The sequence below is a fragment of the Anthonomus grandis genome, chromosome 1 (assembly GCF_022605725.1).
Source record: "Anthonomus grandis grandis chromosome 1, icAntGran1.3, whole genome shotgun sequence".
Classification (NCBI taxonomy): Eukaryota; Metazoa; Arthropoda; class Insecta; order Coleoptera; family Curculionidae; genus Anthonomus; species Anthonomus grandis.
In genome coordinates, this window is record NC_065546.1 from 51,661,512 (window position 1) to 51,682,698 (window position 21,187).

General features: G+C 31.8%; 3 protein-coding genes across 5 annotated transcripts in view; 2 read left to right on the forward strand and 1 right to left on the reverse strand.

Moving 5' to 3' along the window:
* Positions 1-21,187, reverse strand: part of LOC126738148 (cardioactive peptide) — a 50,013-nt gene that overhangs the window by 4,404 nt on the left and 24,422 nt on the right. For 2 of the 3 annotated variants that reach the window (XM_050443345.1, XM_050443329.1), the window contains exons 2-3: positions 2,521-2,609; positions 92-167 (exon numbers count right to left, since the gene is read on the reverse strand). In XM_050443345.1, the coding sequence (XP_050299302.1) occupies positions 92-167; positions 2,521-2,607 (163 nt within the window). In that variant the 5' untranslated portion in view covers positions 2,608-2,609. Of the gene's footprint in view, positions 1-91; positions 168-2,520; positions 2,610-12,322; positions 12,724-21,187 lie in introns of those variants that run through there. The other variant, XM_050443336.1, reaches the window with a different exon arrangement.
* On the forward strand, positions 9,015-10,302 carry LOC126735704 (piggyBac transposable element-derived protein 3-like). Its single transcript, XM_050439816.1, has 4 exons — positions 9,015-9,129; positions 9,192-9,374; positions 9,514-9,972; positions 10,139-10,302. Exons 1-4 carry the CDS (start codon positions 9,015-9,017, stop codon positions 10,300-10,302), a joined length of 921 nt encoding a protein of 306 aa, XP_050295773.1.
* LOC126735784 (piggyBac transposable element-derived protein 3-like) lies at positions 10,324-10,938 on the forward strand. Its single transcript, XM_050439905.1, has one exon. It carries the CDS (start codon positions 10,324-10,326, stop codon positions 10,936-10,938), a length of 615 nt encoding a protein of 204 aa, XP_050295862.1.

Below are 21,187 nucleotides of genomic sequence, written 5' to 3' on the forward strand. Positions count from 1 at the left end.
GGATAAGACTGATACTGAAGAAGAGTATGCATTTTATGTGTGTTCTTTGACTAACTTATTACTGTACTTATGACTTTTGTTGCGTACTTACCTGTAAAAGCATTACAAAATGGTCTTTTCTTAGGGTCCATAATAATTTTTTCTCTGGCATTTAGATAAGGTGTTATCTAAAGGTAAAAAAAACAATATTAAATTTTACTTTTAATAAATTTTACTTAAAATTTAACTTTTTATTTCCCAAGTATGTAAGCAAAAAAAAAATATACAGGGTGTAAATAAATAGACGCGAAAAAATTCAGGGGCCGATTCTTGGGTAAATTTTAAGAAAAAAACTTTATATGAACGTATGTCCTAAAAGTCCTAACTTTTGAGATACCGGGTGGTACAGATTGAAGAAAAATATATGTATTTTTACAATACCTGTGAAACCCCTGTAGATATTTTAGTAATATTTGGTATGCATTTTCTATGCATCAAAAGGCATTTTCTCTAGGAGACTCACTATTTTTTTTTATTTGTTCGTGCAAGATTTAAAGTAAATATATAGACTACGAGAAACTGAAACTTTTTAACCAATAAAACATGATTGTGGTCGCCAACGTGATATTAGAACACCGGAAATGAGAAGAAGTAGTACTTAATTTAATTAATGAACAACCTGACTAGAATCAGTACTAGAAAGACTGCAGCTACATGTCAATCATATGATGGTATGGACTATTTTAAAAGATCAATTATTATATCCATATCACGTACAACGAGTCCAGGTTCTATTACCACGAGATTTTCCCAGGCATCTTGAATTTTCTCGTTGGATGTTAGAAGTCATTGAGATAAACCCTCAGTTTTTAAGGTAGATTTTGTTTACAGACGAAGTTAATTTTTCCAAAGAGGCAATCACTAACTACCATGATAACCACATTTGGGCAGATGAAAATCCCCACGCCATAGTTGAAGCTTAACATCAATAACAATTTTCTTTAAATGTATGGGTTGAAAATACATTTAAAGAAAATTGTTGTTAAATCATTGGAGACCACCTTATTGGCCCATATTTTCTACTACAGAGATTGAATGGGAAGACATACACTCGTTTTCTCCAAGACATACTTCCAGGACTTCTAGGTGTTAGAAGAGTAATATGGTTTATGAACGATGGGGCTCCTGCTCATTTTAGTTTATTAGAACGTCGGTATTTAGACAAAACATAATATATCCAAATCGTTAGGCCGAGGCCGTCGTCAGTTTTAGCCACATCGGTCACCAGATTTGAATCTACTAGATTTTACCACATGGGGTCATTTAAAAACTTTGGTGTATAGGATTCTGGTACTGGATATTGATGACTTGAGAAATCGAATCATTAATTCATGTGCCATAATTCAAAATTCTCCTGGAATTTTTCATCGATTTCGTCAACAATTGCGGTAACGTATAGATTCTTGCATAATGGCAAAGGGTGGTCATTTTCAATATTTTTAATAATTATTTAATTTCTTTTTCTTTAATTTGGTTTAAAACAAAAATTAGAATTACATTAATAATAAACGTAATACATTTAGGTAGATGGATTATATTTTTTTAATCAAATACGCACCCTCGAACAAAAGAAAGTCAAGAGATTAAATTGCTCAGAAATAAATGAGAATTACAAGAACAAAAAAAAAAATTTAAAAAACTGGTGTATCATATTTTTCATCAAAAATATTTAGTTTAAACCATACACGAACGTCACTGGTACAAATAAAAAATCAGTGAGCGTCAGAAAATGCCTTTTGATCAATAGAAAATGCATTTCATGTCGAAAGGTTTGCTTCTTTGGCTTATTTCATGACCAATCTTTGGAAATGCTTTATTATGAACCTCAGGTTGCTGAAATTTAAAGGTTTTGCTAAGCTTTACGAATATTCATTAGATTTTATTGCAAATGAAATATTTATGGAAGTATTTTTTATTAAAGTTTATATCAATCTCAGTTTATTCTGTTCCTCAATATAACAAAAGCCATGAGGAACAACTTCGGAGGTAATCCTATCTGACGCACCTGGGTATTAATATCAAGGAGGTCGTCTTGATTACAATAACTCTCTTTCGCTTTGTTAGAATTTAGCTAAATAGCTAATGGCTGAACTAGCTAGGTAGCTAATTCAGCCATTCAAAAAATCGAAAGCAATTCGCAAATTGCATCTGTTGTTATAATAATGTTGGAACTAATCTTAGGACGCTACAGAAACAGATTTAAACTTTAAAAAAAACTCTATATTCTGCGATACAAGGTTTTAACAATCCTTCATTAATATACATAAATCCGCTAACCTGAATATTTTCAGAAGTAAGCCATAGTATGTGATGCAAAAAGTTTTAATTAATTAAGTTATCAATTCTTTAAAAAACAAAAGAAATACATCTACTTTATAATATTTATGTTATTGGTAAATCTATAAAAGCAGCAATTAATACTAGGCCTAGACATTCGTTGAACACTTATCATATTTCATCCAATAACTTAAAATTCCTTACCCGTTTTGGGAGAAACATTCCATCAGATTCCATGATGACAATAATTGCTAAATGCAATGTAATAAATAATACTGCTAATGTTGGCATACCTGGAAAAAAACATTGTCGATTATATTTAAATGTAAAATTTAAAAAAAGTAGTTAGGTAAACAAATTATTATAAAAGTTGTTTTAATAGGAATTTTCTTTATGGAGAAATGGCTTTTTAAAAAGGAAAAGTCCATTGTTTCGGCAACTTACAGTCAATAATGTCAACTAATTCTAACAGCACGAGAAGCTCTTATTATTATAAGCTATAATAAATCATGTAGCTTAATGTGGACAACCAGATTTTGCTTAAGAAATTTTCGATCTATGTCAGTACTCCTATCAATCTGTAAAATATTGGAAATTATGCTATGTCAGAGCCTTTTGTTATTGTTTGAGTACAGATAGAAAAACATAGATACGAATATACTTTCAACAGGTAGAACTAAAGTAATAAGTAGTAAGCATAGTAATAATAGAGCAGTTAAGTGTGGCGCTCAAGAAGGCTGTTTAGCTGATCGACATTTTATTTAAAGAAGCATTTGGCGAATTAAGGCGATAAATGAGTCAAGATTACCAGAAAAGCATTTTCCTCATATTAAGATTACATCAAATTCATTGGAGCTCCGTGAAACTCCATTGGATCTCGAGGTGCAATTTTAAGACAAAACTAGCAGTTTGTAAAGGAAAATTTCCTTAATGAATTTCTTAGTATACAAAAAGGTGACGAATACTAATAGGACTGTATTTTAATGTGAGCCCTTTATAGAAAAGTCATGTCATTTCGGAAACTGTACGTTAACTTTAATGTAATATGTTAGAGATACACGGTGCGGTAACTGTTCTGGTCATAAACATCTTGCACGTGATTATCAGAATAAAGTTTTCTTATTAAGAAATGTATGTATCCAAAATCTGTTGAGCACGGGTACTATTAATAATTTATACTCCTATTAATTATCAAGCGTAGAAATACTTGTCATTGGTAAAAAATGTTTGAGTTCAGCCTAAAACTAGAAAGCCTAGGAGTTCAGTTATAGTTAGTCATCGGAGCAATCAGGGTGCAGTTTGGATTTGTTAAAGGTAGAACTGTTAATTTAAGAAGGAGTAGTAATTACAAAAAGCATTTGGACAGCTAAAAGCCAGAACTCGAAAAAGGACGCCCTAGTAAATGAAGAAGATCATCTAAGTGTATGGATATCAAAAAAGAGTTTAACAACAGACAACATTGAGAGCCTACTACCTCTTAGTCGAGTAGCTCTCTACTCGACTAAGGGGTGGTGACAGAGCTTTAATTTTTTATGCAATGTTGATAAACTTTGATATCATTGTTATGTTGGTAGGTGTCTAAAATAATCCAGGACAATATAGGGCTTTGCACCTACAGGAAGCACAACTGCAAAATGCAATAGGCAAATATTCTTATCTTATAAATAATATTCTTATAATTCTGTTAAGGGGCAAAAAGACAGTTAAAAATGTAATTTTGTCAATTTATTAACATGTGTCATTTTCTACCTAAATATATTTTAAAGCTGAATTACAATTTTTAATACAATATACCTTAAAAGATATATCGTTAATATTTGCTTAATATAAAAAAACAGTACTGTTTTTTAAGATAGAATTTAAGGTTAAATAGTATTGACATTAAAATGAATAACTAAAATCTGCTTAAAATTTCCTGGAAACGGCCATTGAACTCAAATTTTGTTGGAGTCATTTAGGATCCTACTACTTAAAAAAAAAAATTAAGAAATATGCAAATACACAAATTTGTATTTATGCGGGAGTTAGGAAAGCGTTCATTCAATAACACCTTTCTGTGCAAATTTGCGACCATAAAATAGAGATTTATACAATGCCAAGTTAACATCATTCAATTCTCAACTCTCTCTCTTACTATAGGACTTAATGATACCAAATCTTTTTTTTCAATTTTATTTCTAAAAATAATCTTTTCTTCTAGACCTAGTATACAACCTGATAAAGACTTGCACGTTCAATCAGAAGAATTATTTTAAATATGTACTCTAGTTTAAAAAGTGAAAGTGTTAGTGAGTGCGATTCGTCAAAATAAAATTTGTAGGAGAATTTGCGAGTTGACCAAGCTTAGTCGCACAACTGTTATTAGAGCGGTTAAAGCCGGTGATGTAATAGATCACTCACTTAAACGCAAACGAGTTGGTGAAAAGCTTAAGAATATCATTTATGATTTTTATAATATAATTTTGTCTAGGGTGGGTATTTCCTTTTTAAAATAAAAAGAGTGAACTTTTCTTCGAATTATACATTTAGCATTTTCATCAAGGACTTTTGTAGGTCGTCCTGGCTTTTGCTTGGGAGATTCCACTTGACCTGCTACTTTTCTTTCCCGCAACAATTTGAAAATGGTGGACTTTCCAATTCCACTCATTCGAGAACATTTTTCAACAATTTCTTGCACAGTAAAACTAGGGTAATCGTGTTTTATGCAATTATGTACATTTAAAATAATAACTTTTTCACTCAGCGATAGTGGAGAATTTTTAGTACATCTTTTCGTTGGACTGAATACCTCCATTTTTTAAATATTGGGATAATAATATTGTGATTACACTACAGCGTAGCAGTGACTACTAACGTTTAAAATATGATTTAAAAGTATTTATAGTCTGTATATATTACCTGACCCCATTTTTGCATGTTACAAAGCGTTAAAAGATAGGTACCTATACAAAAGGATTAAAAGTATTTATTTAGTATTTAATCTCTTTCAAAATAAAGGCATTTAATCCGTGAAAATTAAATTCATAAATATTATAAGTACCTGCGCCTATGAACTACCACGAAATGTAGCCAAACAGAACGGAATTCCCCAGTTTATTGCTCTATACACTTCTGAAATAGAGTATAGTAGTAAAAAGGCTGATATAGTTAAATTTATGGTGAGCAAAAACATGCAAGTTCAAATAATAAAGGAGTTAAGTTATTTAGTTGTTATAAAGTTATTTGAATAATAACTTTATTCAAATAATAAAGGAGCAAGAGTTCAAAAATGAATATTTCCTAGACAGTTTTTCGAATCTCATGGCCACTCCATTTTACGATTGCCTCCATACTATTGTATTTTCAATTCTATTGAGATGGTCTGGGGAGCAACTAAGAAACGGTTGCGTAAAATTAATCAAAACCGCAATTACGCGCCTCCGTGCTAGACAATATACGAACGGTCATTGAAGAAATCGACAGAAGCAATTTATGGAAGACCTGTGTATCCCACGTTAAAAGTGTAGAAGGCGAATACTGCATCTTACCGTGAATTAATCCAAATATAATTAATGCCAATAACGAATCCAGTTCTGAAGAGATGGATAGTGAGGTTGAATAGGTAGATAAGCACTTTTGGACGTAAAAAATGTTGAGTGCAAAATTATGAATATGTAGTTAACTTCACTTATATTTGATTTCGATAAGACCAAAAAATTCCGCTAAACAATGAAATTTCATTGTCCAGTGGGAATTTTTGGGCTTATCAAAATCAAATATCAACGGAGGCAAGTATAACAATATTCTATTGCAGCATGGCGGCGACATAATCTTAAGCCGCGTATCCACCTGACAAACGGAACGTTTAGAAACATTGCAATCGTTTACAAACACAATGTTTATCCGGTGGATACGTCGGTCACTCACATTTGCAAACATTTGCAGGCGTTTGTCACTGTTCCGCGAAAAGTCGGTAACTTCAAAGGATTTGACTTGTTTGTGGATTTCTGCCTGATTTCAGTGGAGACGCGATATTCTACGTTTGTAGATAAATAGATATTTACATAGCTCGCTAATGCTTTCATGATGGCGGCACTTCAGGAATTATTCTAGAAATGAGCTGCTTCGAAACTCTGAAATTGATAATGCAGCACAGGCGGCAAGTTTCTTTCTACTTAACAGGGCCATTTTTACAATTTTTCTATTCTCGGTTTTCCTCAAAATAAAAAAAGATCTAGATACGCGACAAACACTCTCAAAACTGCTTTGTGAACAATTTCAAACAACATGTGCTGATCGGTGGGTACTTCGTTTGGCAAGCGTTTATCAATATTCGCAAACGTTTACAAATGTTGTTACAAATGTTAATGCTAGTGGATACGCGGCTTTATACCCGTATTGCAACGAACCACTATTTTTTTGAATTTATTTGCATTTTTACTCAATTTAGTTTAATTTTTTATTGATAAATTTTGTTATAATTAAAAAAAAAACTGTGTAAAAAATATGTGTCCTTAAATCTAACTATGATTTTTGCGTCACTTGATTAATGTTTTTGTTGGTTGTAAAAAAACATTTTTACTATATATACTAAACCAGAGAAACAAAAATTATATGCACGCCAATGCCTTATAAAGAAAATGCCGTGTACTAAACGTTTTTAGTTTTTATACTTGTTCAAGTAACTTCACCTAAATTATAACCGAATAGACCTTTTCTTATCATTCTGATGGGATTGAAAATTATTCTTAATATCTCTTGTTCTTTTTTTTTTTAGAAAATTGAATGTTCATGTTCTGACTAGTAATTCAAATGTATTATTTAAATACTATTAGTTACTGGTTTAACAATAAATAAATAAACTCAGCTATTTAATGTCTCCAGCTAAAATACTGAACAACAACAAATTGGTCTTAACAATCAAGCAATATAATTTTTGAAATAAATATTTGAAGAAGTGACACTACACGTATGAATTCTAAAATTTAAAAAAAATATACAATTTAAACCCCTTTATTTAAATTAAATGAATTTACTATGACCCTTCCACTTCAATAAAACGTTGAAAATTTTAAAGAGCTATAATTACAGGGCATCCAATAAAGGTATTTTATCAAAGACATAACTAAAACGTAATTTACATGTCAAATAATCGCTCGCTCAATCGCAGAGGACGTTCCCCAAGATAAAATCCGCTTTTTAATATGTTTCTTCGAGTGGCAGATAAAGCAAGGAGCCCCCCTGCCAAAATAAATTCTCTATATCCCGTGACTTTTAGCTTTACGCAATTACTTATTATTAGAATGAGCACGAGGGGGGACCCTTTCGGGCTTGTAGAACTAAGTGGCATTTACCCCCGCATTCCAGCTCTCGAGAGTGTTTCATTGTTGTGAATCGTAGGGGTGCCGCCACCCGGCCAATAAAGTAGGGCCATTTATCACTGTTAATAATTCGCCGCTGCTGCTTTAGGACCACCGCGCTCCTGCTTTGATTTCTAACATTTTACCGCTTGTTATTACACGTTATGTTATGGGATCGCTCGCATTTCGCTACAGCATACTCTCTTGTGTTTGCTACAGATCCAATAGTTTTGTCTTTGTCTTTGAAAGAGATCAAAAGGGTCTTGTTTCATATTTAATAAATTTTATTGTAATATTATGTTTAAGCTTATAAATTGCTTCAAAAGAATCATTCAAAAAAATGAATAAGTTCTGTAATGTGGTGATGTACCACGTTACAGAACTGAATAAGGCTCCACCGATCAGATCTTGATTCTTTAGATTTACTCCACAGCAATCTGTAAAGGGTTACAAAAAGGGGCCCTTTGTTCAATAAAACAAAGATACACTAGATCAAATACCTGCTAGCATTTTTCCAGAAACATATATTATAACTAAGTAATAATTTAATTAGGATAATGTAGACTGACCTACCCACTGATTGACCAACATTATGAATTTTTACTCTTCAAGCAAAATAACTCTGAGATATCTTCTTGGCAAGCTTATTGTTGTTCAAACTTAAGGTCCTAATCTATGATAATTACTTTAAGTGTTTTTGTGACCTTTAAAACATAAAACGTTTTTAATTTCAGATGGATTAAATGACAAGAAATTTGAGAAACTGTATTTTCAATCCTTGTAAGTCCAGTGACAGAGAGACCTGCAGAAACCCACTACTATTAGAGCTATGCCACAGAAGGGTCGTGTCTATTCTTAAAATTCATTACCCCATGTTAACCCTTTCACTCACTGTGTACACATTTGTGTATATGAATTTATCATCATCCTTATATAAATTCAGAAAGGAATTTATTGTTTTGCTCATAGTGTCAACATTTGTGTACATTAGGATCTTACATGTAGTATAGATGCCGCCCTCTAGGGGCTTTCAATAAAAGTTTGTTACTGTAATTTTAACAGCTGGCGAGCAATATTTGAGTAACGCGTGCAAGGTTATCTGGTAGATTATTGTGGTGTCTTGTTTGTGGTGAAAATAGTAAAAAAAAATAAAAACAAATTAATAAAAGGTGGTATTGTGAGTGCTAACAGTGATCCATTCAGTTTTTTTCGCGTAAGTACATTTTTTTTGTCTTTGAAGACACGTACACATTTGTGTACACTGTGAATCAGAGAAGTAAAATTACAAGGTAAATTTTATCGTACTTTTTTCTTTTTTATATTACTAAATAGTTAAATATTATAGAATCCACGTTTATAATGAGCCGAAATCGGCCGCTTACTGATAGAGAACTATTAGATATAATAGAAGCCGGATTATTAGACATTGAAGGACTCAGTGACGGCGAATTCAATGAAGATGATGATCCTGATGGTATATTACTTGGAACTAGTATATTATATAATGTGCGTAGCATATATACTTTTATCTTGTAGAATTACAAGCAATGAGTGATGAGGAGGAAGAGGCTGAACCTGTTCCCAGCACACCTGTAACTCAACAACGTGAAGAGACTGAGCATCTAGAACAAGCAGAACCTAAACCTGCTCCCAACATAATGGCAAAAACTCCACAAAAGTCGAAGAAATCCAATATAGAAGACTATTTGGAAAACAATGGTCTTTTAAAGAAAAAGGATATATTCTGGCGAAAAAATGTGTAGTATATCACTCCACCCATAGAGTAGCACGCTAGAGAAGAAGAACCAGTAGTTCAGCTAGAAAGCCCAGCGTTTTTTTTTCTGTAATTATTTTGCAGATATTTTTCAACCCATGATGGAATATACAAATCTTTACGCTGTTCAGCAACAAACCCGCTTTGTTCCTACGACTGTTGAAGAACTAAAAACGTTTGTAGGAATACATATCATCATGGGTAATCTACATTACCCAAGAATTAAGTTTTACTGGGACCATAAATTACAAATTCCACTGATTTCCAATAATATGACTGTTAACAGGTTTTATAAATTGCGACAACATATTCACTTCGTGAATATTCACGAAAAACTGGACAACAGTGACAGATTTTGGAAGGTGCGTCCGTTATATGATGCAATTAGGAGAAGATGCCTTTCCCTTCCATTGGAATCAAAATTGTGTGTGGACGAGCAAATGGTGCCGTTCAAAGGCAGTTTAAACGTCAAGCAATACGTCAAAAACAAACCCAAACCATGGGAATTTAGATTTTTGCGCTATGTGGCAGCAGTGGCATCTTGTATGATTTTATAATATATCAAGGATCTACTACTGAACTTGACCTACAGCAACTTGATGTATTTGGTTCGGGTGCTGCAGTGGTACTAAAATTATCTGAACGAATCTTACACCCTAGGGTACAGTTATATTTTGACAACTATTTTTCAAATTATAACTTACTTCAGTACCTAGGCAAGAAATAGGCAAATATATACAACGTGCACAGCAAGATAGAGCTGAAAGATTTAAAAATCCGCCATTTTCGTCCGATAAGGATATGAAAATAAAAGGTCGAGGTTGTTCCGAAGAAATTATTAGCGGGGATGGGGAAGTCATAATGACAAAATGATACGACAACCGGCCAGTTGTAATGGCATCAAATTATATGGGAGTTGGTGCTAAAGACAAGTGCCGGCGATGGGATAAAAAAGGGAAGGGCTACATTTACGTTTCAAGACCACAAGTAATAAATAACTACAACTCTAACATGGGGGGTGTTGACAAGATGGATTTCCTTATTACCTTGTATCGGACATTTATTAGGTCTAAAAAGTGGACTCTGAGAATGTTTGCTCATGCCATAGATATGGCATGCGTAAACGGCTGGTTGGAATATAAAGAAAAAGCTGCTAACATGGGTGTGGCTAAGAATGATGTCCTAGATTTGCTTCACTTTAGAGCCTATGTTGCTGAGGTTTTAATCTTGGCAGGAAAAACATCTACTAGGAAAAGGGGGCGACCAGCAGCTGATAGTCCCGGTCCTTCAACGCCCAAACCGTTAAAAGTAAGACCAGAAATTAGACCAGTGGCCGAAGTTCAATTAGACAGACTAGACCATTTGCCATCCATTGACGAAAAAGACTTTGCATCTAGGTATAAAGTACCAGGCTGTAAAGGACGGTCAAGAATTTTATGCCAAATATGTAACGTTCACCTGTGCCTTACAAAAAAAAGCAACTGTTTTGCAATATATCATACAAAGTAATTTTTTTGTTTTAATTTATCTTTTATACCATTGACTACCAATGTACACAAATGTGTACATAAAAAAAAACTAAAAACAAACAAAAAAATAAAAAAACTGTTTACGTCAAAAATTTTCAAAAAAAATTAAAGAGTTGATTTACAAAAAATCAAATTTTTCTTTTAAAAAATTAAAATACATGGGTAAAAGGGATAAACCAAATTTATAATTAATTTAGACATATAATTTTATTGAAGACGGAAAAAAGAAATAAGTCTAAAATTCACGGTTGTGTTTAGCAAGAAAAAAGTTTATAGATAGACCATCCTATCCGCAATATTTTTTTTTATTTGTTTAGTCAGTTTGAACACAGAAAAACTAAATTTTAATAGAAATATTTTATAAAAAGTGTGTTCAAGCTAAGGATGTCTATGTTACTTGAGAGCGGAGCGTATTGTAACACATCATGGTTCTCTGAAGCATGATACCCAGAAATAAGTAAGTAATATTTCAATGAAATTTACTTCTGATTATAATAGATAATGAGACCGTTGATGTTTATAATAAACTATCAGAATATTGATATTTCACAGACATAACCTATTGAAGAAAATCAAAGTAATCACTACAGGCGGGTTTGGTTGGGTTGGGTTGTGTTTGGTTGGGTTTAGTTGGATTTGGTTGGGGTAGGTTGGATTAGATTTAGTTGCGTTGAGCACAAACCATTTCTTACACTCAAAAAATTTTTGCTTTAAAATGTTCTATATAGATTTTTTCAGAAAAGCGCAAATTTTCAGACCAAGAAAAAACTTTGAAATGAGAGTGGACAATCAACGTGAGTCACATGAAAATATTATGACCTAACGTTGAGAATAAAAAGAGTATGTTCCCTGGTTTATTTTATTTAAACTTAGATTAATTATTTAAAAAAGAGATTGTCACTCGTGATAAATAAAAATAGAAGACCCATTTAAATGATGTGCAAATCGGATATGATTAAGAGAAATTACTATTATAAAATATTTCTATCAAAGCAGTTTACGTTACGTTTTATAAAATATAGCAAATAAAACACTTTGATATAAATATGAAGGATATAGAGATTTGAACCACTTCTTGTTAAACCACTAACATTTATTTATTAATAAATAAAAGCATATTTCCTTAGTATTGTCAATATTTAAAAAAATACACTTATTAAAATTTATGATTTAGTAGAACATCCTATTTTGAATACACAGTATAGCTTTCTAGCGTAGGAGTGAGCAATCTTTCTTTAGGTACAGCGGTTTATGCTTAATAGAGATTAATTGATAGAGATTAAATTGTTTATAATAAGCTTTATTTTCATATTTTTTTATTAAAACCTCAACATAAATAAATTTAATCATGATATAAAACTTACTCAAAAATTTTCAATTATAACACACACTTAATCACTGGAGCTTACTTTCCGTATCAATACTGAAGTTGTGCTTAAGGCTTAACATTTAAACCTTATTAAAGAATGAGCGGCATAAGCCAATGAAGCTTTAAGAAGACCACAACTGCACTGTTGCATAAAGAAACAATGTTGGGAAACTTATATAGCCTTTTGCTACCTCAATAGTGATTTTCCTGCGCAGTGATTTATTGAGTTCTATAAGAAATTTTACTAAAAGCAAAACGAATCAAGTTGTCCATACTGCGAGCGGTGCCTGTAAATGACGTCGTTAAATGAGAAGCTGCGGTGAAAACCCCGTCGAGAACCGCAAAAACGATTTTAAGGGAAAAATCCTGTTCGCGACGCCCGGCCCTGCCCGTTCGTCTTTTTTCACAGTATCGCACTGTTTAACTGACATGGTTAATGAACAAAATATACTACGACAACATCAATTTTGTTACGGTATGGCCGACCTTGAGAACTATAATTACAGTTTGCGGCTTAGTCTGAAGTTATAGGGGGTAACTATTTCTCTAGCATTGCGAAATAAAGCAGAATATTATTATGGTTGCTTTTGAGTATATAGCGTAATTCATTATTATTTATTACCTACATATAAACACCAACCAACCCAACCCACTTGCTACCCTATATACAGAGTGTATGAAAGTATTTTTAAGAATGGGACATAAGTAGTAGTAACGGATACGATTAGTAGTAATAACGAATACGATTTATTTCTCATAAACCCCTAATAAATATATGGTAATAAAAAAAAGTTTGTAAAAAAAAATTATTTAAATATTTAACCAAAGAACCTTTATAGAGTTTTAATATAACTATTTAGCAAACTAATCTTGTTCCAAGATCCTATTACTGTTTAACTTTTCTGTTATCATTTTAAAGTCTTCCAAATTTCCCGGCATCTATTCGCCCAGCAAATACAATTCAGCCGGCCCATTATTGGCGAATTAATTGAATCCTTGGTAAATTGATGGCAATATTTGCCAATACACTTATGTTACTCTAAAACTATTGGCAATCAAGTTTACTTATAACGTTCTTTAATTCTTTAAATCTCTCTCTGTACGACGAAATAGAATCAACCCCTTTATCAAGGATTTGTTATGGTTGATGGCTACTTAATCCAATTAACCTAAACATCAAAACGGTTTAGCAGTATTACGTTCTTCAGGATTATACTTGTTACCTCGGATGAAAATCGACGACTAATTGCATTCGGTAGTCAGGTGGACAAAAACGTATTTGCATATTCCAAGTAAAGCGTGCATAGGGCAAATAAGCAAATACGTTGGCTTATCATTTCAGCTTCATCATTATTTTCAAATAAAATATTTTTTTCTTAATTTTTTGAATGAAACAAGTTTAAAATAATATCTTGGATGTAAATTATTTTTTTTACGAGTTTTTTTTATGAGTAAGTCAAAATGCAAATTGAAAGAGGAAACAATATTTGAAAAAAAAATGTTATCATCTTATTTTAATTAAGTAGATGTTCTACAACTTCCATCGTGCAAATATAAGGGAGCTCTTTCCTAACGGTATTATCAAGAGGTTTTCGTTAGTAGTAAGTGACCCCAATTGGAGGAATTTTATTTAGTCTCTTAATCTTTAATCTTCTTGGTTGTTTGAAAATGATTTTATATCTTTTTTTTATTTAGGCAATATGCAACTCCATGAATTCCGTTTTTAAAATTTTAAAAAGTCATGTTATGCATGTGTTTTTTTTGTGTAGACATTACGTAAAGAAATCTGTCCGGTAAGTTTAAACCCAATTTTCAACTTTATCTTTTTGAAAATTTGTCCTGAGAATGAAGTAGGTAGGTAGGAATTCAAGCTGAGATTTAAAATCTCGCTTCTCTAGCCTAGGTCAAAAATTACGGTAAGGTGTTTGTATTTTTCTATCGGAGGAGGAACCAACTGCCTTTTCCTATAGATTTAAAGGCCAACATCCACCTATCCGTCCAGGCCTGTAGTTTTAGTTTTTCAGCTGGCGATTGTAGTGATGATCGCTCCTGAAGTTGTTGAGTAGGTATAGGAGGAACCTTGAGGAACCCCTGGTGGATTTTGAATCCCCAAAATAGTCACCGATATAAATTTTTAAAATTGCTGATAACTAAATCTAATTATTCTTAATAAAGACCATCAAGATATATCGATTAAAATTGATAATAATTTAATAAAAAAACTCAAAAAAAAAACGTTATTGTGTCATGCTTGGATCTGCAGAAAAGCTTGTCGTAGCAGTAAGATTTTTTACTGGATCTACTCACCTGTCGTTAAATCTATTCTCACATACAATGCGTTGTTTGACGTCCATACAGGGAGAAAGCAAAAATTTAAGTACAACAGGCCAATGTATACCATAATAGGACCTATGCAATTGGCCCCAAACTAGAGCCCTAAAAACTCTCTTAAATGTTCGACCCCTGGACAATGCGATACAATTCGAGATCTTAAGGACTACGTACAGACTAAGTTCTTGGTAAACTATGAGCCTGTTATGTTTCAGAGCTTCAAAAGAGTATAAAGAAGTAAAGCTGGTTGGAATAGAACAATTATGGAGAAGTTTTGTGGGAGTTGTAAATATGTATATGGGTAAATGAAAATGATTATAAGGAGTCACTTTTCAAAATTTAAGTTGGAGATTTTTTAGACGCCCTGAAAACTTTAAAGTTAAAAAGAGCTGTTGCTCTAAATATAATTACAAGACACATTTTTATTTTAAAATACTTCTACTAAATATTATGTCGTTCTTTTTTAGATTATTTAAAAATACTTTTGAGCTATGAAAAAGTAAAAGATCTTTTATCAATTTTACAAATATTATTTGGTCATTTGTTTGGTGTTAATATTCCTTGAATTACAATGTGTATAACTGAAACTTAAGTACGTATTAAATTTAAGATGAAACGTAGAATAATAAAAACCTTTTAACATATCTATAATAATTATAAAATATTTAATTTCGATAAAATTGTTTTTTATTAGATAGGTTTAGATAGCTTAGATAGGACCTTTGCTCTAATGCATTATATTTAAAAAACGTATAAAGAGTTCATAAACAGTAATATTGTTAATAATTTAAAGCATATTATTAATAAATATTTATCATGTAAATATTTTTTGACGACGCCACTGGTAAAGATTCCTTGTGTCGGTGCGTTGTCGGCGTTGCGATATTGTGGCTCTTTTCTCTAATATAGGGACGTTATCTGCATTCTTAACTAACTAATTATTTAGTTAACTTTGAATATTGACCTTTTTATAGATTCTTATCATATTTTATTAAAGAAAATGCTTCATATTTTAGTAAGTAATATTATTTTGTGCCTGTCAGAATAAGTGACAAATTTTAATGATATTATGAAGTGTTTTTTTGCCATTTCTACATAAGCATTTTTGCATCATTGCCCATAGTTCCATGGCAATGCCAATTCTAGCCTTTCAATGTTCTAAGCTTTTTATTGACAAATTTTTTGTCTAAGGGACTTTTTTATGAATTTTATTCAATGGATTTTTTGAAGAAATTAACGGATGTCCATATGGGACTTTTATATTCCTATGATCTATATATTGAATATTTTAAAACGATACATTTATGTTTTCTGGTGTACGGCTCCAAAATACTTCCCATATGTCACTATACCTTTTTAGCGAGTTTCCAGTTTTCCCGATAATACCTGCAATAGGCTCGTTCTAGAATATCAACTCGTTGCCAGATTTAAGATATTTTCCCGGAAAACGAACACGAAATAATATGGTCAATAACGAAATTAGTGTCGCCTTTATTTCCTTTCCTTTTCCTTTGCCTTTATTTCCAAAATTTCCTTTTTTGTATCAAATTCCAATCACTGCGAGAAAATATTTTGCAAATGTTGTATTTGTCCTTAGAACATTGAATTATTAACAACAACTTTGTTTATGTTCAACATGTATACAGAGTCAAGATAGGGGTTTTTTTACAAACATATTCATCGATTCCCTGTTGTCAAGTTTACACACATTTTCAATAAAAGAAATTTTCAGTTATATATCAATACATATAATGTTAATTGAACTTATTGATGTTAGATTTTGGATAAAAAATAAAAAGTAAAAGTAAATATATGTTATTCTAAGCGCAAAAATAACATCTTCTAAGCAAAAAAAAAATATTCTAAAAGATTCTTATTCCTAAAACAGCTTCTCAGAAATTTGAAATGGCAACATTGTAAGCAAAAACTAAAGTCATCTTGGGAAATATCATCTTCACAAACGACTTTGTGTTTACATTCGGCATTTGTGAAGTTCTGTGTTTTTTGTTTAGTTTTTTTATTGGAAAAGGAAAAAGAGTCGTTGGAAAATGAGGAAAATGAGTCATTTCAGTATTTTTTTAAATTATTACAATAGTAAAAACTTGTGCCGTTTGTGCCGCATCGTGGGAAAAAGGCCATTTAAGCCGATCTTTTCACAAGTAAATACCAATATTGTCATATCATCATATCAAGGGACAACCGTTGCCATAAACGTAGAATAATAAAAACTTATTAAGAATTCTATAACAAAGATAAAATATTTAATATCCATAAAAATCCTTTTTATTAGATAAGTACTTTTACTCTAATGAAGTACGTTAAAAAAACGCATAAAGAGTTCAAAAACGGTAATATTTTTTTATAATTTAAAGCATCATCTTTTAATAATAAATATTTATCATGTAAATATTTTTTGACGACGTCACTGGTAAAGATTACTTGTGTCGGTGAAATCAACAATGCGGTCGAGCGGCGTTGCGATGTTGTTGCCTTTTTCTTTAATATACGTTATCTACATATATTCATTTAACTTTGAATGTTGACTGCTTTATAGAGTATGTTATCATATTTTATGAAAAAAAAAGCTTTATATTTTATTGATTGTTTTGCACCTTAACATAAGTAAAAAATGTTTATGATAAGTGTGTTTTTTTTGCCATTTCTACATAAGCATTTGGCATCATTGCATCAGAGATGTTGCAAGCAAACAAACTGCCCATAGTTCCATAGCAATGCTAATTTTAGCCTTTCAGTGTTCTAAGTATTTCTCCTATGTTGAGTTGAAACTTAAGACTCAGCAAGTTCGACAATAAGCTAAACTTGTTAACAGGGTTTTACGAAAACTTTTTTTAATATCAAAATTTAATAAAAATGCACCCTAATTTATTCATTTTTTAATAACGGAATAATACGCAACCTATTATTACTCAACAAGAAAAAATACAGACATAAACTCTACACTGGGTTTTAATATAACCAGCGCCATCACAAGACATAAGGCGGGGGTGGGTGGTGGATGCGGCCCGGGATTTCAGCTCAGTTCACCCGAGCGAAATTAACTTTTACAGTAATAAAAAGGTAATGAAGGTGTAATTCGGCGGTTATATGGGGGGGCTTGAAAATATGAAATATGATGAGTAAAAGGCGTACCTGACTGCCGAAAAGGGGAGCGCCTGCGTTTTAGCGCTTAAGATGCACCCGCGGGGGCGGAGCTTTACTGGGGAAGCGGCCCTACGAAATTCGGGATCGTCCGCCGAATTCTGGGGTAATAATGTTGAAAGGGGTCTCCCTAACCGCTCTACGGTTCACTTAACGTCTATTATGAGGCTGGACAGGCATTAAAGAGATATACGTTATTTTTTTGGGATATTTATAAAAGGGGACAAGATAAATTTAAAAAGAAGTTTATAAGTATTTTAATTAAAAGCTAAGCTTTGCTAAAAGAGCTGTCTCATCGAGCAGAAACGCATCACTCATTTAATTATTTTGTTTTATTGAGCGGATCAAGTATTAATTACAAATTTATGGGATTAGCAGGATCTATGGAATCCAAGGGGGGGAAGAGAGGTTATACTGAGTAAGGAATAAACTCGGCGGATAAAAAATTCATCAGTAGCTACTATAATATTTTTTTAAACGTACAGAAACTTCAGAATGAAATATAGTATCTTAATTCAATTTTATTAGCTTAAAATTAGTTCTTGCAATTGCTGTTGCCTTGGTTCAACTGTTCTCTTGTAGCATCCTTTAGAATATAATAATCTAAGGCGAGTGTTTTACGTAACGAACCTAAATGATAGGCACATTAAAGTTTTTTTATTTATAATCTAGTTTTATATCAACGTATTTGGCAGCGTCATTTTTTTTTCAACTATCCAAAATTCGAGTGTCAAAGGTAATATTTTCAAGGGCTTCATCTCACAATATAAAAATAATAGTTTAGTTTATTAACCTAAAAAAACATCAGAAGGTAATATTAGAATTTCATAAAAAAATCAGCAGATTCAGTATGCATCTCGGAAGACCACGACTCCAAATCACTGACTGCGAAGTAGTAAGTCCGTTAATTAATTATTTAGTTAACTCGTTTCTTAAATATTTTGGGTTGAACAGAGAAAGCCGAAATATGATATCTATTAATATATTTTGATACATAATATGAAAAGGATCTCTTAAATATTTGGTATATAGTAATAGTGTTTTATAATATATTACGTATAAGGTGTATGTACATACATCTGTTCTAGAAACAATTTTGTTAAATTAATAGGATGGAATTTTGTATTTCATTAGTGTGTTGAAAGAACTCGTCCATTATCTCAAAGAGACCTACGTAACTAGAGAAAAAATAAAAGTCTCAGTCTCAAAACATCTTTATATGTCACGAAGGTTACATGTTTCGCTAATAAAGCATCATCAGATCTACTTATTGCCAGATGACCCCTAGGTACTTAAATCAGACGCCGTATTCCAAATACAGGATATCATTGAAATGGTGTAAAAAATTCGGGGAGTAATAGTACTCCTAAAAATAGTAATAAAAAAGGGCGGTAAATGCATATTAATGAGTTCTTAAATTAAAATATTTATAAATTCACTTTTTTAGTACCCCTAAAAAGTGAACTTAAAAAACGTTATTTTTTTTTAAATTGTAAATAAACGAGATAAGATTTCGAAAAAAATCCTCCGCTATAAATTTTGACCCTAAATCAAATGGTGTTACAAAAAAATTATTTGGAAAATCTGAAAGGATAGTTCTTTGAATGGTAGGGGGTTGTTTCATGAATAACTTTTTTAAGGTTATTTTTTTTGAATCGTGATTAACAGATCAACATAGTTAATCAACATTAGATCAATATAGTTAATCAACATACACTTATGAAAGTTATGGCATTTCAAAAGCAACCATGTAGTTATTAAATAATTAATTAAAAAATCAAAATTTCATGATTTTTAAAATATCTTATTGCTTTAAAAAACGAAATAAACCAATTAGCAAAATTCCTTATTAAAATAATGCATTCCTTAGTTCATTCATAGTAAATGCTCAATGTGACCACCATTCATTTCGATACAGACATCTGCTCTTTTTCTCCATGATCTGCATAATTTGATTGGAACAAAAATAATTCGTTTCCGTAGTTGCTCTTCAGGATTAATCGGCACTGACTAAACCAAAGTCTTTAAGTTGACCCAGATGTGGAAATCTAGTGGATTAAGATCTGGTGATCTTGCTGGCCAAGTTTGTGGACCATCACGTTTTATCCAACAGCTGTCAAAAGCTTGGATCAAATGATTCCTCATCGCTAGCAAGGAAAATAAGTTGGTGCACGTTCACGAACAAAATACATGATCTGCCTCTGCGCTATGGGAAATTCCTCCACACCATACCAGCACTGGTAGATTAAATAATATTTTAAGCATCTATACAGCGTTGTCTTACGTGGTATGTCAACATTCTGCAGTACAACCGTCAACAAACGCTTTTATATGTTCCGAAATCGTCACGATTCCGATGAGAATCTATATTAGACTGTTGGGTCTAATATAGATCCTTGAGGTATCCCATTATAAATGATTTATTACCCGAATGCTTTTCGCAGATGCTATAATACTGCTCAAAAAGATTTAAGTTGATTCAGGGAATTTAGTAAAATTATCTAAAAGTAAAAAACCGCATCTACAGTTGGGATGCTGAAAGCCAAACTAATTTTTGTTTACCAAGTTGGAGCTATTAAAGAAAAGAACTCAATAGTGCATATATTTACTAAATTTTCCACTCTTTTAGATAGAGTTATGAAATTAATTCGACTAGTAAATTGAATCGCCTCCTTTATGTCTAATTCAGTAAACCTAAATTAAGAAATAAAGAAACGCTCTAATGAAGCATAGACTTAACAGCATACGTCAAATGCAGCATATAATAAATTAATATTAGGTCTTTTATTTTACAATAGATACTTTAAAAAGATTTTTTTTTATTGAGGAGCATCACCGTTTACCCATATATCCTGCCATTAAGAAATTGCTTAGGCCCGCCCTTGTATACTTTATCAGTTTTATCCATATTCTAAATTCTATAAACAGTGGCAAATGCCTAAAGACCGTTCCTTAACTTCCTCATCCTTGATTCACATCTAAAGTTCTAAAAGTCTTATTTGAACTCAAAAATAATGAAAATAATAAAAAATAGTAACTGATTCCAATTGGAACCTTTGGTGTAAAACTCAAATCATAAAAGAGTTAAGCCACTAATGAAAACTCGATATTTTATTCTAATCTCGATACGTGTTTCGATAACGTAAGATTAAATTATCTATTGATGTTTTTTCAAAAATCTTTAATGCTTCTTGCTAAGTGAGTTTCGATGTAGGGTCAAGTAAAACTCAGTAGATCTTAATACTGCTGACGTTTCGACCTATATTAAACCATCCACAGGGCGATAAAAACCTTTTGTCCATAAACCTTATACTTCACAATCATAAAAACCGTAGTTAACCTCAAAAAATGCTTATATATAATATACAAT

Excerpts from the sequence above, each read along its gene's own strand:
- LOC126735704 (XM_050439816.1), top strand. The coding sequence starts at position 9,015 with ATGAGCCGAAATCGGCCGCTTACTGATAGAGAACTATTAGATATAATA. Across the intron at positions 9,375-9,513 it reads AGACTATTTGGAAAACAATG|ATATTTTTCAACCCATGATG; the intron begins GTCTTTTAAAGA and ends ATTATTTTGCAG. Across the intron at positions 9,973-10,138 it reads TGTGGCAGCAGTGGCATCTT|TACCTAGGCAAGAAATAGGC; the intron begins GTATGATTTTAT and ends AACTTACTTCAG.
- LOC126735784 (XM_050439905.1), top strand. The coding sequence starts at position 10,324 with ATGGCATCAAATTATATGGGAGTTGGTGCTAAAGACAAGTGCCGGCGA.